This window comes from Spermophilus citellus, assembly GCF_964194105.1.
Source record: "Spermophilus citellus genome assembly, chromosome: 2".
Lineage (NCBI taxonomy): Eukaryota > Metazoa > Chordata > Mammalia > Rodentia > Sciuridae > Spermophilus > Spermophilus citellus.
Window position 1 is genome coordinate 81,397,634 of NC_138183.1, and position 14,771 is coordinate 81,412,404.

Below are 14,771 nucleotides of genomic sequence, written 5' to 3' on the forward strand. Positions count from 1 at the left end.
GGATATCCACAAGGGAGAAAAGAATATCAAATGGAAAAAAAAACCATGCAAAATAATTCACACTATGTGTATGGCATTTCAACATAAAGAAGTGTTTCTTAAAATGTAGGTCATGGACCACTTGCATCCAAATTGCCTGTGTGATACTTAAAGATATAGATTTCTGAACCTACCTTAGTTTCATTAATTCTCTGTAAATGAAGAATACAAATCCATGTTTTATCAATTCCCTTAGATGTTTTTCAGTTCACTAAAACTTAAATTTCATCTGTGTAGTATTTGGCAATTAGGAAAACAACTATCTGAATTCCAGTTTTGCCACTTATGGGCAAATTAGGTAATCCACCTTTATTTTGTCTTTTTGAGAGTAAAATGGTGATGATAATAATCTCATGGATTATTTTTGATGGCTAAATGAGATATTGTATTACAGTGCTTGGTATAATTTTGGCTCATATTAGGCACTCAGTAAATATTAAAATTATCCATCATATCCAAATAAAATTATTGGAAATTATTTTTAATCACTTATAAAAATTTTTCAATTGTCAAAATATTAACTCTGTAAAGGTATTGCAGTATTATTACTGTATCTAAAGGGTAGCACCTATATCAAATACATGGCTAGAGAAGCACAGAGTATTTGTTTGGAGATAATAACTATTCATTTGTACATCCTATTCAAGCCAGTCACATTCAAAGGTACAGCTTTAGGGTCTATGTGTGTGATACAGTAAGAAACATCTGCCCAATGGCATGCATAAGCTAAAAAAAAAAACTTGGTAATCAGTGCAACAGCAGATTCAATAATCAGAAAACATTTCCTGGAAGACAGCAAAGTTCCAGAGAGTGTACTGGATGCTGAGCTTTGAGAAGAAAAAGATACTGCCCTTCTCTACAAGGAGCATTCGGTCTATGGGATATCGCAGCATGTCATCCTCATATCTGCATATAATATACAGCATTCCTCAACTGATTTTTTTATTGTTGTTGTTGCTAAAAAGCTGGAAAACTGGAAAAGCCAGTACAGGATATTTATTTATGGCTATTCTTTCCGAATCAGAGATAAAAGAAAGGTATGAAACAGTACGTGCACTTGACTTCCTTTCCCTTCCTGTTCTGAAAAGCCAACACTTTGGAAGTTTGCAGATATTGCTACATTGTTCCCTGGCATCCAGCACTGCTGATAATAACTGTGATACAATGAATGGAAAAATAAAAGCACTCTGGTAGGGCCCAGGCTACCTTAGTAACTTCTCTGGTCTGAACAATGCTTGCTTTTTAGTACTAAGGAACTAAATATCTACACTAGGAAGTGAACAGCAAACTTCAGAAAGTAATGGGCAAAGGATTTAGTGCCCAACTGTGCCAAAATAGCCAAATCCAGGAGCCCTGAGATTCAAAAGTATTTTGCATACTGTCTATATTTGTTCCTAGGGCCGCCATAACCAAGTTCCACAAATAAGGTGGCTTAACATCACAAAAATTTACTCCCTCACAGTTCTGGAGGCTAGGTACAGTGGTGAACACCTGTGATCCCAGTGGCCTGGGAGGTTGAGGCAGGAGGATCACAAGTTCAAAGCCAGCCTCAGCAATTTAGCAAGATTCTGTCTCAAAATAAAACATAAGAAGGGCCGGGGATGTGGCTCAGTGGTTGAGCTCCCCTGGGTTCAATCCCTGATACTGAACCAAAAAAAAAAAAAAAAAAAAAAAAGAAAGAAAGAAAAAAAAAAGAAAGAAAGAAAGAAAGAGAAAAAGAAAGAAAAAAAATCCAGTGTCAAAGGTGTCAACAGGCCCATGCTCCATCTGAAGGTTCTAGGGAAGAACCTGTCTGTATGTCTCTCCTGGCAAACCTTGACATTCCTTGGCTAGTGGCTTCATCACTCTAATCTCTGCTTCCATAGTCACATGGATGTGACTATGTTCCATGCTCTATCCTCTTCTAAGGGCACCAGTTATTGGATTTCAGGTCCATCCTAATCCAGGATGATTACCTAAACCTTAACCAAGTACTTCAGCAAAGATTCTATTTCTAAATAAGATCACTCAATGAGGATTCTGGCAGACATAAAATTTTGCGGGCAGATCCAGCACAGTCTCAGAAGAGCACAGTCTTACGAGGAGATGGTTAGTTACAAAATCCAGGTAGGCAGGGATGTAGCAAAGGGGAAGCAATTCACAGGGTTGCCTTCCCACCTGATCCTACCTTCACTAACAGGGCCAACTTCTCCACTTGGCATGGAGAAAAGATAGGGATGTACATTCTAGAAGAGAGGCACAACACAGGGGGATTGCTCATGAAAATGAAGGATGAGCTTAACAATTAGACCTGAGAAAAGATGCCTACTATGTGCCCAGCACTGTGTAAGTCACTTTCATAGGCACCAACAAGCTAAGTTGATATTAAGCCCTCACAACTGGGAACAGGTTTCCTTCGATTCTCTCCGACTTGACTGGCCACAGAGCTCAGGTCCAGATGACTTTGAAAGCTTGAATTACAAGTTTGGTTCAAAGGAATTCTGGTGAAAAATCATCTACTGATGGAAAGGCTGCCTTTGAAGACCTGACACCTTATGACAGTACCCTGGAGATCTAAAGAATACGGTCCTCTGAAGGCAGCGTTCAACAAGCTGTAAAAATTAGAGAAGATTTCTTGCCATGGAATTTCTATCACATTTGCAATTTTAGCAGTTCCTCTCAACCTTTGCAGCAGTTTGGGAGCTGAGCAGATGGCAGGCGAGGGATGAACCAAGTGGTGAAGTTTCAGCTGTAAAAGGCACTTCCTAGAATGACAATTCAGAAACTTATTTCCCCAACACGTATCGTGTTGGCAGAGAGTTAGCAAATCCTTTCAGGAAAAGAAGGAGGCAGTGAGTCGGAATGAGGAATTCAGTTTGTTTAGGGTAGGTAAAGGCAAACACTACTGAGTCCAATTCTTTCCTTGTGTTTGGTAGTACCAAGACAAAGAGGCATGGTTTGGGGATATTAAATAAAAATTCTTAAAAATCTAAAGAATAGGGTCTGCAATAAAAGGAACTTCCAGCACATGAAGCAGCTGCCCTAATGTATTCTGAAACCAGTGAATAGTAGTGTCCACTAAGCTGCTCCAACTCTGGTTGGCATTTAAGACCCCTCTAGTTCCCAGCAATATATCATAAAGACAGAGCAAGGTTGTAGAAAGGACATAATCTGGGCTCAAATCTTGCTTCTGGTACTAAATACTATTTGATCTGGAACAAATGTTTTTTTTCCTCTCTGAGCCTCTGAAGTGAGCATGGCAGGGGGGCAGGGCATAATAGCCATCTCAAAGGATATTGTAAGAATTTCCTGTGATCATGTACATGAAAGTAACTGGCAACTAGCAGATAAACTGGTATCAGTTTTTCTTCACTTCTATCCTGACTAGCTTGACAGAAGTTCATCAAAATAACTGTCAGCTATTTCAAACTGCTTTACCTTTGGTTCATCCATAAATTTTCCTTTATCTTCAACTTCAATCATAAAAGTTTATTTTCCTTGAAATTCCATAGGCTTTTTTCTGTGTGAATGAGGCAGTCAGGCTTGGCTTTTTGAGATTTTTAGATCATATATGTACACACACACACACACACACACACACACACACAATTAGAAACTATAAAGGTAGAGGTATACCCTGACTTACCTACTTACTTACTTAATCTCCTTGGAGTTATATCCTGATAAATCCATCATAAATTGAAAGTACCATAAATAAAAAATGCATTTTATATACCTAACCTACCAAACACCAGAGCTTAGCCTAGTCTACCTCAAATGTGCTCAGAACACTTTCCTTAGCCTACTTTCAACACAAAGCCTATTTCATAATAAAATATTGAGTGTCTCGTGTAATTTATTGAATGTTATACTGAAAGTGAAAAGAGAATGGTTATATGGGTATGCTTTCAAACCATTGTAAAGTCAAAAATTATAAACCAAGCCATCCTAAGCCAAGTACCATCTGTATTTGATATTCTGAAGTTACAAGTATATCATCACTTAATAAGGCCTGTTTGTTTTAACTAAATCTAAATCACTCAGGGACAATGAAGGTGATATTGGTTGTGATTATTTCTGTAGCAAATAATAGAAGAGCTACCCAACCGGCCTAAACAATTAAGGGAATTTATAGGTTCCTGTAACTGAAAAGTCTATTAGACTTTTTATAATTGATCCAAGTATAGTTTTGTCCAGGTTCTGGCTAAATATGTCCTGCAGTTCTCTCAGTTCTGTCTGCCTCTACACATTGGGTTTGTTTTGGAGCTAGGCTCATAAAGTAAGTGCTAGCAACGTGATAGTAGTTTCTCATTCACATCAAATGGCACATTAAACATCAAGAACCACTGTTCCAAGCTTCACTCTGATTGGGCCATCCTGGATCCAATTTCTGTAGCTGGGGAAATGCCATTCTCTGATTGACTTAAATTTCTATCAATCTTATAACAAGGAAATAGAATTATTTTATGTGGTTTAGAGCAATCAGGACCCTCCTCTGGTTCTAAAGAAAAGTTCCATCCATCCCAAATATCATGGTTCACTCTTTTTTTTTTAAAGAGAGAGAGAGAGAGAGAATTTTTTTAATATTTATTTTTTAGTTTTCAGCAGACACAACATCTTTGTTTGTATGTGGTGCTGAGGATCGAACCTGGGCCGCATGCATGCCAGGTGAGCGCGCTACTGCTTGAGCCACATCCCCAAGCCCCTCATGGTTCACTCTTAATGAACCTGAAGTGGATGTGAAATAAATTGCATTTTGTCTGATCTTGATTCTGTCTGCCTCGTTCTTCAGTCTTATAGAACTTTCAGTTCTTTTACACTGGATTTTCCCCAAACAATGAATATTTGAGCAGACATTTGACAACTACTACTTAAAATAAAAAGATTATATTCAAAATGTTACTGCTCATTGAGAATATACATGGTCACCCACAATCTCTGACAGAAAGATAAAACAAAATTTATGTTTTTATGCCTGCTAATTAATACAGTGCCCACTTGGCTCCAATAAGAAATACATTTTGTAAGGCTGAAACTGCTATAGATAGCTGTTTCCTCTGATGGATCAGGACAAAGTAAAGTGAAACCTTCCTGAAAGGATTCACCGTTGTAAGTGCCATTAAGTACATTTTTGACTCATAGAAGAAGTCAAAATATCAACATTTCCAGGAGTATGGGAGAAATCATTTTTAACTCTCATGGATGATTTGAAAGGATTCAAGACTTTAATGAATGTAATAACTGCAGATGTCATAAAATGGCAAATAACCTAGAATTAGAAGTAGAGCCTGAAGTTGTAACTGAATTATTGCAGTCCGATGATACGACTTTAACAGATGAGCAAGGAAAGTGAATTCTTGTCTTGAATTTACTTCTGGTGAAAATGCAGTTAATGTGGTTGAAAATGATAGCAACAACTCGGTGTGTTATATGAACTTAGCTGACAAGGCATTGATGAGGTTTTAGAGGATTGATTCCAATTTTGAAAAAGTTCCCTTATGGGTAAAAAGCTGTCAAACAGCATATTATACAACAGTTGTCTTTCATGAAAGGGAGAAGCAATTAATGTGGCAAACCTTTGTGGCAATCTTCATTGTTGTTTTATTTTATGAAGTTTTCAGTCTTCTATAATGATTTAGATGAGTTGTACCCCAAAAACTCATGTGTGAGACAACGCAAGAAAGTTTAGAGGTAAAATGATTGAGTTATGAGAGTTGTAACCCAATTAGTGGATTCATCTGTGTCTCTGACATAGTTTAGAAGAAGGTCAAAGCATTCTTTTGTGGCCTGCTTTAGGAAAAAAGAATATTAGACTGTCAGTGAGATCTTGCTGCTTCCCCTGTTTTTTCAGATATAAAGTACCATATCTCAGGATAGCATGTTCTGAATCCCATCAGTTTTAAGGCTTATCATGTAATTACTTTATGCAACAAAATGTGATATTGGCTGAAGGATTTAAAAGCTGATGAGTAAAGCTGAAAAACATTGTGAAATATATCTATAATATCTGATTTATTTGATTTATTGTAAAAGTGTCAATTTAAATTAAGGGAGCAGGGATTAGCTTTTCATAATAAATGGGGCTGAACAACTAGATTTTCATATGGAAAACAAGTGAAATTCTACCCTTATCTCATACTGTATATAGAATCTAACTTGAGATTGGAATTTAGATCTAAATTTAAATGATAAAGGAATAGTTTCTGGTACAGAAAACATAAGAGAAAATCTTTGGAGTCCTTGCAGAAGGTAAAGATCTCTTTGGCTATAAAAAAAACACAAATATAGTATAAAAGAATGATAACTTGGATTTCATGAAGATTAAATTTCTCTTTCTTTCAATGACACTGTTATAAAAGAGAAACCAAAGAGCATTACCTGTCTATTCACTTTGTAAAAAATGTCTTCAACACATATATCTTACCAAGGATTTTTTTCCAAAATATATAAGGATACAAGCAATAATTAACAGGTAAACATACAATGTGAAAAGATGTTCAACTTGACTAAAAATGAACTCCTACTAAAATACCACTAAACATTGATTCGAATGACAGCACTATGTCAAGGTTGATATGATAAGGATTTAAAACTCTCATACATTGCTGCTGTAACTAGAAAATGGTATAATCCCCGGAAAATAGTTTGGTTGGTTTGTTAAATAAATACATACTTACTGCATAACTTGGAAATTCTTCCTATTTTTGACCTAAGAAGTGAAAACATGCCCACTAAAAGAATTGAACTAGGGCTGGGGTAGTGGCTCAGCAGTAGAGCGCTCGCCTGGCATGTGCTAGGCGCTGGGTTTGATCCTCAGCACCATATAAAAATAAATAAATAAAATAAAGGTATTTTGTTCAACAACAACTAAAAAACAGAGAGAAAGAGAGACTTGACCTAGAATGCTCATAGAAAGGTTATTTACAGTATTAAAAAGCAAAGAAAATCCCAACTATCTATCAAGAAGTGAGTGGATAAAAAGTAATGGCATATACAATGGAATACTTCATTGTTGCATTTATACATTCAACATTTATACATTCAACAGTGAGGGTCAGTGACTAGGAAGCAGCTTCCTTCAAACACATTCCAGGGTATTTTATTTTATTTTATTTTATTTATTTATTTATTTTTTTAAAGAGAGAGTGAGAGAGAGAAAGAGAGAGAGAGAATTTTAATATTTATTTTTTAGTTATTGGCGGACACAACATCTTTGTTTGTATGTGGTGCTGAGGATCGAACCCGGGCCTCACGCATGCCAGGCGAGCGCGCTACCGCTTGAGCCACATCCCCAGCCCCATTCCAGGGTATTTTAGAAAATGATTTAAATTCCAAAATCTAACATGTATATGGTAAAATAGGAAGAAAATAAGTCCGTCCCTTTCCTGAATGTGAGTATAAAAACATTGAAAGTTGAAATTAATTTAGTATAAGTGGTTATGAAAACATTGAAAGTCGAAATTAATGTAGTATAAATAGTTATTCTTTTATAGGATGCCTAATGATTACTAGGAGCATGAGGGAGCTTCTGAGTTACTTGTAATGTTCTGTACATGGATATGAGTGGTGGGCCACGGATGTGTTTACTTTAGGAAAATTTAGTGAACTTTTTGAACTTCCATGTATTACTTTGGTTTATGGACTCCAAAGTAGTAGGTGATACTTTTTAAATAATTGTATTATTTCTTCTTCTCCAAATGAAAAGACTTTCAGCAAAAGGGCAAACACAAATAGCCCATGAAACTATGATATAATACCTACCTATTACACATTTATGAACTTCTAATTAAAATATAGGGTGAAATTTCCAGTGAAATTGGTAAAGTTTAAGATCTTTGAAAACCATAAGTATTTATGAGGATAAGGAACCATGCAAATCTCTCATCTACTGCTGGTGTTAATGTAATCTGTTTAAAAACTCATGAGAATAGTTTGATAGGGCTTCATAAGGTAGCCATAAAATTCTCTTTGCAAAAGTCTTCCGAAAGTCTTCAAGGAAGCTTATGGTGATTCTGTTAATAAAAGCAAAAATATGTAAAGATTTTTGAGCAAGAGTGGTGGACAAATAAGTAAATGTTCGTTTATTCATCAGTGAAATACAATTTAGCAGTGAAAACTGGTGAACTGTTGGTACAATTAAAATTTAGATTATTTTGTAAAAGAAGGAAGTTTCAGGAAAATATATGTAATAATCCCCTTTTCTATAGTTTAGAAAGAGTTACACTAAATATTATATTAAATGAGAATAATAATAAGTAACATTAAAATTATAAAACTACTTTAAAATCTACATTGTATAATGTACCTTCCTAATTTAGGCTTTATTTCTTCTCAGATCTTTCAAATTGAGTGTCTTGTCCAAGTTGATAATTTTGAATAAAAAGTTATTGTGCTACTTGACAGCGAATTGTTTTGTTTCCTCCCTGCAGGTTCAAGCATATACTGGTTTAGGATCGTCACATATTTCACAGAAGATAATTCCTGTCTTGGAACTTCCACGTATTACTAAGGATGGTAAAATGAGATTGCTTAAAGAATTTTTTGTTATTATACATATATTATTAAAATAATTTTATTTGAAGCATATTTTCCTCATATGAGATTTAGAGGAGGTTAAATATTTTTTGCTTTTAACCTAGGTTTTCTGTAAAAAAAATTATAAGAGAAAACTAATAAATTTATTAACATTTACATCTCATTTTTACATTGGAGACATTAGAGATTAGTAACTCAAAGGGCAATTAAAATTTGGGCTTATATACCAATTTGTGTTAAACAAAGGAGTTTGGGGCTGCTATGCTTGGGGAGGGAACTTTCAGAAAGGTAACCAGGAGAGATATGGTATATAAGGATAAGATTCATTATGTTGAATAAAGGCAGCATCTTCCCCTTTGATAAGAATTTCTCATGATTAAGAGTTATTTTTCTGGTATAGAGAAGGAGACATCCTTACAAAGGTATAATTCCTTTATAAATTTTAATATTCCTATAAAAGGGAAACTTATGCTGTGTCTTCAGAGCTGCTCTGTGTATGTTGTTTCTCAAAGTAATGAACTCAATATGACCCCTTTGTCAAAAAGAAATGGAATAGTCATATAAAAAAAAGGCAGTTACAGATATTTTTATATTATGAAGACATTTTCACTAAAATAATACAATTTGGATATTCCTTAAAGTTGCTTTTGTAATAGGATTTTTCTTTTTCTCTTCCTTTTTTTTTTTTTTGGTATAAGTTGAATTTTTAATGCCAAGAATCACTAGTAAGTGAATAATGTTTATTGAATTTGGGATTAAAAAAACTCCACAATACTCTGTAGATGTCTAATTTGTAATGTGGTAGTTATTTTGAGAACTTGCTATAGGAAAAACTTTATATAATTTTTTAAGTGAAGAAAAAATCAAGTTTTAATATCCAAATTAACATGAAAATATTATAAATATTCTAATATCTACTGTTTTTTTATGACCACACTGGAAAAAAACTGTTATCTATTTTTAAGATTAAAAAAGGCTAAATGTTGAATGTTTTAAAAGTGCCATCTTTATCCCATTTTCTAAGGAATGCATTTTTTTGTGTGGTGACCAGAGAGGAAATTGAGTGAGGTCATGTACTCTTTCTTAACCTCAATTTTAGGTTGTTAGGGATATGTTTCAGATTATTTTAGGTTCCTTTAGATCTCTTTATAGTTTTATCAGTGGTTGAATGTTTTTCATGTTTTTGATCTTTTTAAATGTTTCTTCTTGGCCAGGGGGATATCTAAATACATGGAGGGAGGGAGGGATGAAAGGAGGGAGGGGAGAGAGAGAGAGAGAGAGAGAGAGAGAGAGAGAGAGAGAGAGAGAGAGAGAAATAGTTAAATAGTTGTATAATGTGTAGTAGTTTAACAGTGAATAGTAATCTCCCTTTATCCATGGAAGATAGATATTCTAATACTCCTATTGGATGTCTGAAATCACAGATAGTGCCAAATTCTATTAATACTGTGTGTGTGTGTGTGTGTGTGTGTGTAATCTGTGATTAAGTTCAGTGTGCTTTTCACCTTAGTTAAGTACTTGATACTGCATGATGAGTATAACTAACAGTATGACAGCGAAACTAGCATGAATTTATTTATTTATTTTTGGCATAGTTTCACAGAGTCATCATTCCTGGAGTGGATCTTGGCAGCATCAGCACATGGTTTTTTCTTTCCTTAAAAATTACGTATTTTATCTTTTCACTTAAAAGGAATCATTTTATGGCTTCTCTCTGGCATGCTTGAATTGCTACCATCACTGCTCTTGGGCTTTGGGGCCAATATTGAATAAAATAAGGGTTACTTATACACATACAATACAGTTCTACAAGAGTCCATCTGATAATCATAATGGTTGCTAAATGACTAATGGATGGGTATTGTATGCAGTATGAATACTGAAGGAGTCCAGGGAATTGTTCCCCCAAAGTATGCTATTTTAAATTAAAGGTCTTTGGAGAGCAGTAGATGCTGGAAAAGGTTTTTTCAAGATACCACACAAAGATTAGAACTGCCAAAGATGGAAAACAATGATCTCTAGTTAAACTAATGTCTGTTGGAAGGAAAATTAAAGAATATAACCATACCTAGAATGAATTTGTTATAAGCTATTGTCTGTCTCTTAGGACCATTCAATTCCCAAAGAGAATCATTTACATTATCTGAGCACTCAGTCTATTCATTTACCTAAAATCATTTACTACCCCTCAAATTGTGTATTTCACTGACCTCTTTGGGTTGTTTCAATTATCACAATCCTGTGATTCTCCCCTGTGCATGTTAATAATATATGTATCTTTTTTTCCTATTATTAGTTCATGCCAGCAAACTTGCAGACTTTTTGAGAGAGAAGGGAAACTTCTTTCTTTGCCCCTATAATATACTGACAAAGGAATAATTCTTATCCGGAGTGGAATAGTGCAAGATTTTCTAATGCTACTTAGGATAGCGTGCAGTTTAAAATTTTGGAATTCTTGGAATTTTTCATTTAATATTTTTGAGCTGTGGGTGACTGTGGGTAACTGGAATCACATGAAACAAAACTACAAATGGGGTGGGAGATTGCTTCATTCAAATTTCAGGGCCTGTCTTCTGCTGCTAATATTGTAGAGTTTATATCTAAGTCCTATTAGACTGTTCAGGTAAATGAGCATTTTAGCATGTTACTTTGAGTATTCATGATATGTAAAGTCTTGAGTGTTGTCATTTACTGTAAAATATTCTTATGAAACTTTGAAATAGACTAATGATTTCATAAGGTGATCTTTAAAGATTACATTTTATAGTTTTTCTATACTTTTTTGTAATCAAGAATGTTATTTGTTCAAAAGTAATTTTATATTCTTTTCCATTTACTTTAATTCTTAGATTTCTATTAAATTTTAAAATAAATAGATCCATAGTGTTTCAGTGTTTACATTTCAGAAAATTTATTACAATGTTATTATTAAATTGATCATTTTTTTATTATTGACTGAAACAATATTCTTGAAATTTAGACTCAGAAGAAGAATTTTTTGATGCACCATGTAGTCCCTTGGGAGAGTTTCCTCAAGTTCCAGTTAGAGTTAAAAGTACTCAACACAAAAAATTACAAAAGCAAGATTGTTCAGTAAATTTGACTGAGATTAAAATGCGATTTGAAGTAGCAGAGGTATGTGATATGGTAAATTAATAACAGTTTTTTAAATTGTCATGTCTACCATTTACAACCTCATTGCTAATAGGTACTGCATCCCAATTAAATGATGTAAATTTTCTGTATGGTGGTTCCCTTTCATCCTCCCCTTTCTTTTGTTTGAAGAATAGCTTCTTTAATCAAGAATTAGGTGTTTGGATATGATACATTGTGGGTTTTCAATACATATTTCTTAAAAATTATTATAAAAAGTGGAGTGGTGATTATATGTGGAATGGTGATTATAAAATTGCTTCTAAATTTTAAATACATAGTACATTATTTATATCATGTGTATGTGCAAATACATTTCATATATCCATATATAGCCACTATGCAAATAAATGTGATTTTTGTTTTAATAGTAGTATAATTTTCCATTCTTCTTCAGGTTTTGATTCAATTTTATCACCTTGTGGGAGATTGTGAACTACCTGTGGTAGAAATTGATGTTTTAGGATTAGGCACAGAAGTTGAACTTAGAACATTTGATTTGAAAGCAAGTGCCTTTTTGAAAGAGTTCTGCTTAAAATGCCCAGAATACTTAGGTAAGAATCTCTATTTCTTAAAAATAAATAAATTACTTTTATTACTTAACTACATGCTGGAGAACTTTTAATTATTTTAGTGTTCGAATATTTATAGTATATTTGCTCAAATATTCTCGGAGAAATATTGTGTTTATACTATTACTATTATATTGTGTTTGTAATAGTCTATTTTCCATTGATATAACAAAATACCTGAGGCTGAGTTATAAGTATAGAAAAGAAGTTTAATTACCTCATAAATTTGGAAGTTGAAAGGCTGAGCTTCAGTGGCTGCATTTATTTGGCCTCTGGTGATTATCTCTTGGTGGGTGGTATAACAGCAGGAGCATATGTAGTGGAGATCACCTGGTGAGACAGGAAGCCAGAAGCTGATTCAAGGGTCAGTCTCACTCTGTTGTAACTATTCACTATAATGGATACTAACTGGGATCCCACAAGAACTATATTAATGCTTCCTCTGGACAGTGTCCCCAATGACCTTATCATTTCGAACTAAACTCTACCTCTTTAAGGTTTGACCACCTTAACACAACATCCCTGAGGACCAAGCCGCCAGCACACTAATCCTTGGGAGACAAACCACGTCCAAACCTTAGCAGAATTAGTCTTTGGCTTTTCATCTTACACTTGGTAGTCTGAGGAAGGGGTAGACCAGAGACAAAATGAAGATAATTTTTTTTCATTAAGGAAAATCAAATGTGATTAAATCTTAAAGCTACATTTAATATAGGAACACTAAATTAATTTCCTATTACTGCTGTAACAATTTACTATGAACTTGACAGAAATCTGATGTAAGTCCTACTGTACAGAGAAAACTGTTATATGATTTATGAATATGTCAGAATGAACCCCAGTATCATGTATAACTATAAAGCACTAAGGAAAAAAAAAGAGACCTGAGAAAATAAATTAAGGGGTCAGTGAGAGTTCCTTTTTGGAGGCTCTAGAGGAGGATCCATTTCCCTGTTTATTATGTTGTTGACTAAATTCATTTGCACATGATTTAAGTTTGTTTTCTTGTTACCTGTTAGCTGTTGTTAATGCCTACAGGTTTCTATTCAGTCTTGCATTATATCCTCCTACATCTCAGACCCAGCAAAGGGTATCAGATTCTTACAGGGTTATTTCTAACATCCTCTTCTACTTTTTGCTTCCACTCTTAACTCAGGGAGATAATCAAACATAATCTCCATTTAACTATAATCACATCTTCCAAGTTCATTTTGTTATATAATCCCGTAAGATCACAATGTAGGAATCTTGTCTTGTTTTTCTTGTTTTTGATGGGAATGGTATTCTGTCTGTCACAAAACTTTTAAGTTTTCCAGAATCATAATGGATCTGTTATATCTAAGAAAATAGTCCTGTTTTCTTTGTTTGGGATTTAGGTAGATACTATTTATATTTCTTCTTTTATGTTTTTTTAATCCATAGTTTACATTAAAAGTTCATAATTTACATCAGAGTTCACTCATTATGTTATACATGTATGCATTTAGACAAAACTATAATAGCAAGTATCCACCATTATATTTATCTAAAGGTTAGTTTTACAATGCTAAAAATCTTCTGTGCTTCATCTTATTCATCATTCCCTCCCCTTTAACAAGTGGCAGTCACTGATCTTTTTATTATCTCCAAATTTATACCTTTTCAAGCATGTCATATAATTGGAATCATATAGTATGTATCTTTTTTCTGATTGAATTCTTTCATTCAGTAATATGTATTTAAATTGTTTTTATATCTTTTCATGGCTTGATAGCGTTTTTTTAAAGCTGGAATAATGTTTCATTGTCTAGGTTGTTATGGTATATTTAATCCATTCACCTACTGAAAGATTTCTTAGTTGTTTCCAGATTCTTCCAGTTATGAATAAAGCTGCTGGGTGTTTGTGTAGATGTTTTTGTTTTCTTTTGGTAAATGCCAGAATCTGCAATTATAGAATCACATGGTGAGAGTGTAATGTAGTTCAGTAAGGAACTGCCATACTGTTTTCCAAAGTGGTTGTACCATTATGCATTTCAACTGGTGATAAATAAGAGTGCCAACATTTGGTGGTATTGTAATTCTGGATTTGGGTCATTCTAATAGGTACGTAGTAATAATTTGCATATCTCTGTGACATATGGTGTGAAACCATTTTTCATTTACTTATTTGCTGTATATATACCTTATTTGGTGAGTTGTCAAGATCTGTGGCCCATTTTTTAATCAGATTAAGTAGTACAGCCCTTATCTCTTACTAAGAAGATCACGTATGTAGCAGATACAAAATTTTATTATGCTTGTTCTTTTGTAACCAAGAAGCAGTTTTCTTTGATAATTGGAAAGAAAAGTATACCAGCTCAATAGTGTTCTGTAATGCTCCAGAAGTATTAGAACAGTTGTTAATTTACACTTTAGCTTATTTTTGTTTTCTCAAGAGCAAAGGATAAGAAAACCCTTGAAAATAAAACACAGGGCATACAGTTTTCACTGTACTCATTTGCCCTTGTTGTCTTG

General features: G+C 34.0%; 1 protein-coding gene across 1 annotated transcript in view; it reads left to right on the forward strand.

Annotated features, from left to right (window-relative positions):
• Window positions 1–2,049: 2,049 nt before the first annotated feature.
• The window catches only part of LOC308641541 (intermembrane lipid transfer protein VPS13A-like), a gene marked incomplete at its 5' end in the record, with an annotated part of 147,541 nt that continues 134,819 nt past the window's right edge, over window positions 2,050–14,771 (forward strand). Inside the window, 4 exon segments of the mRNA XM_081280216.1 lie at window positions 2,050–2,145; window positions 8,448–8,532; window positions 11,534–11,688; window positions 12,104–12,260. Of these exon segments, the coding sequence (XP_081136342.1) occupies window positions 2,050–2,145; window positions 8,448–8,532; window positions 11,534–11,688; window positions 12,104–12,260 (493 nt within the window).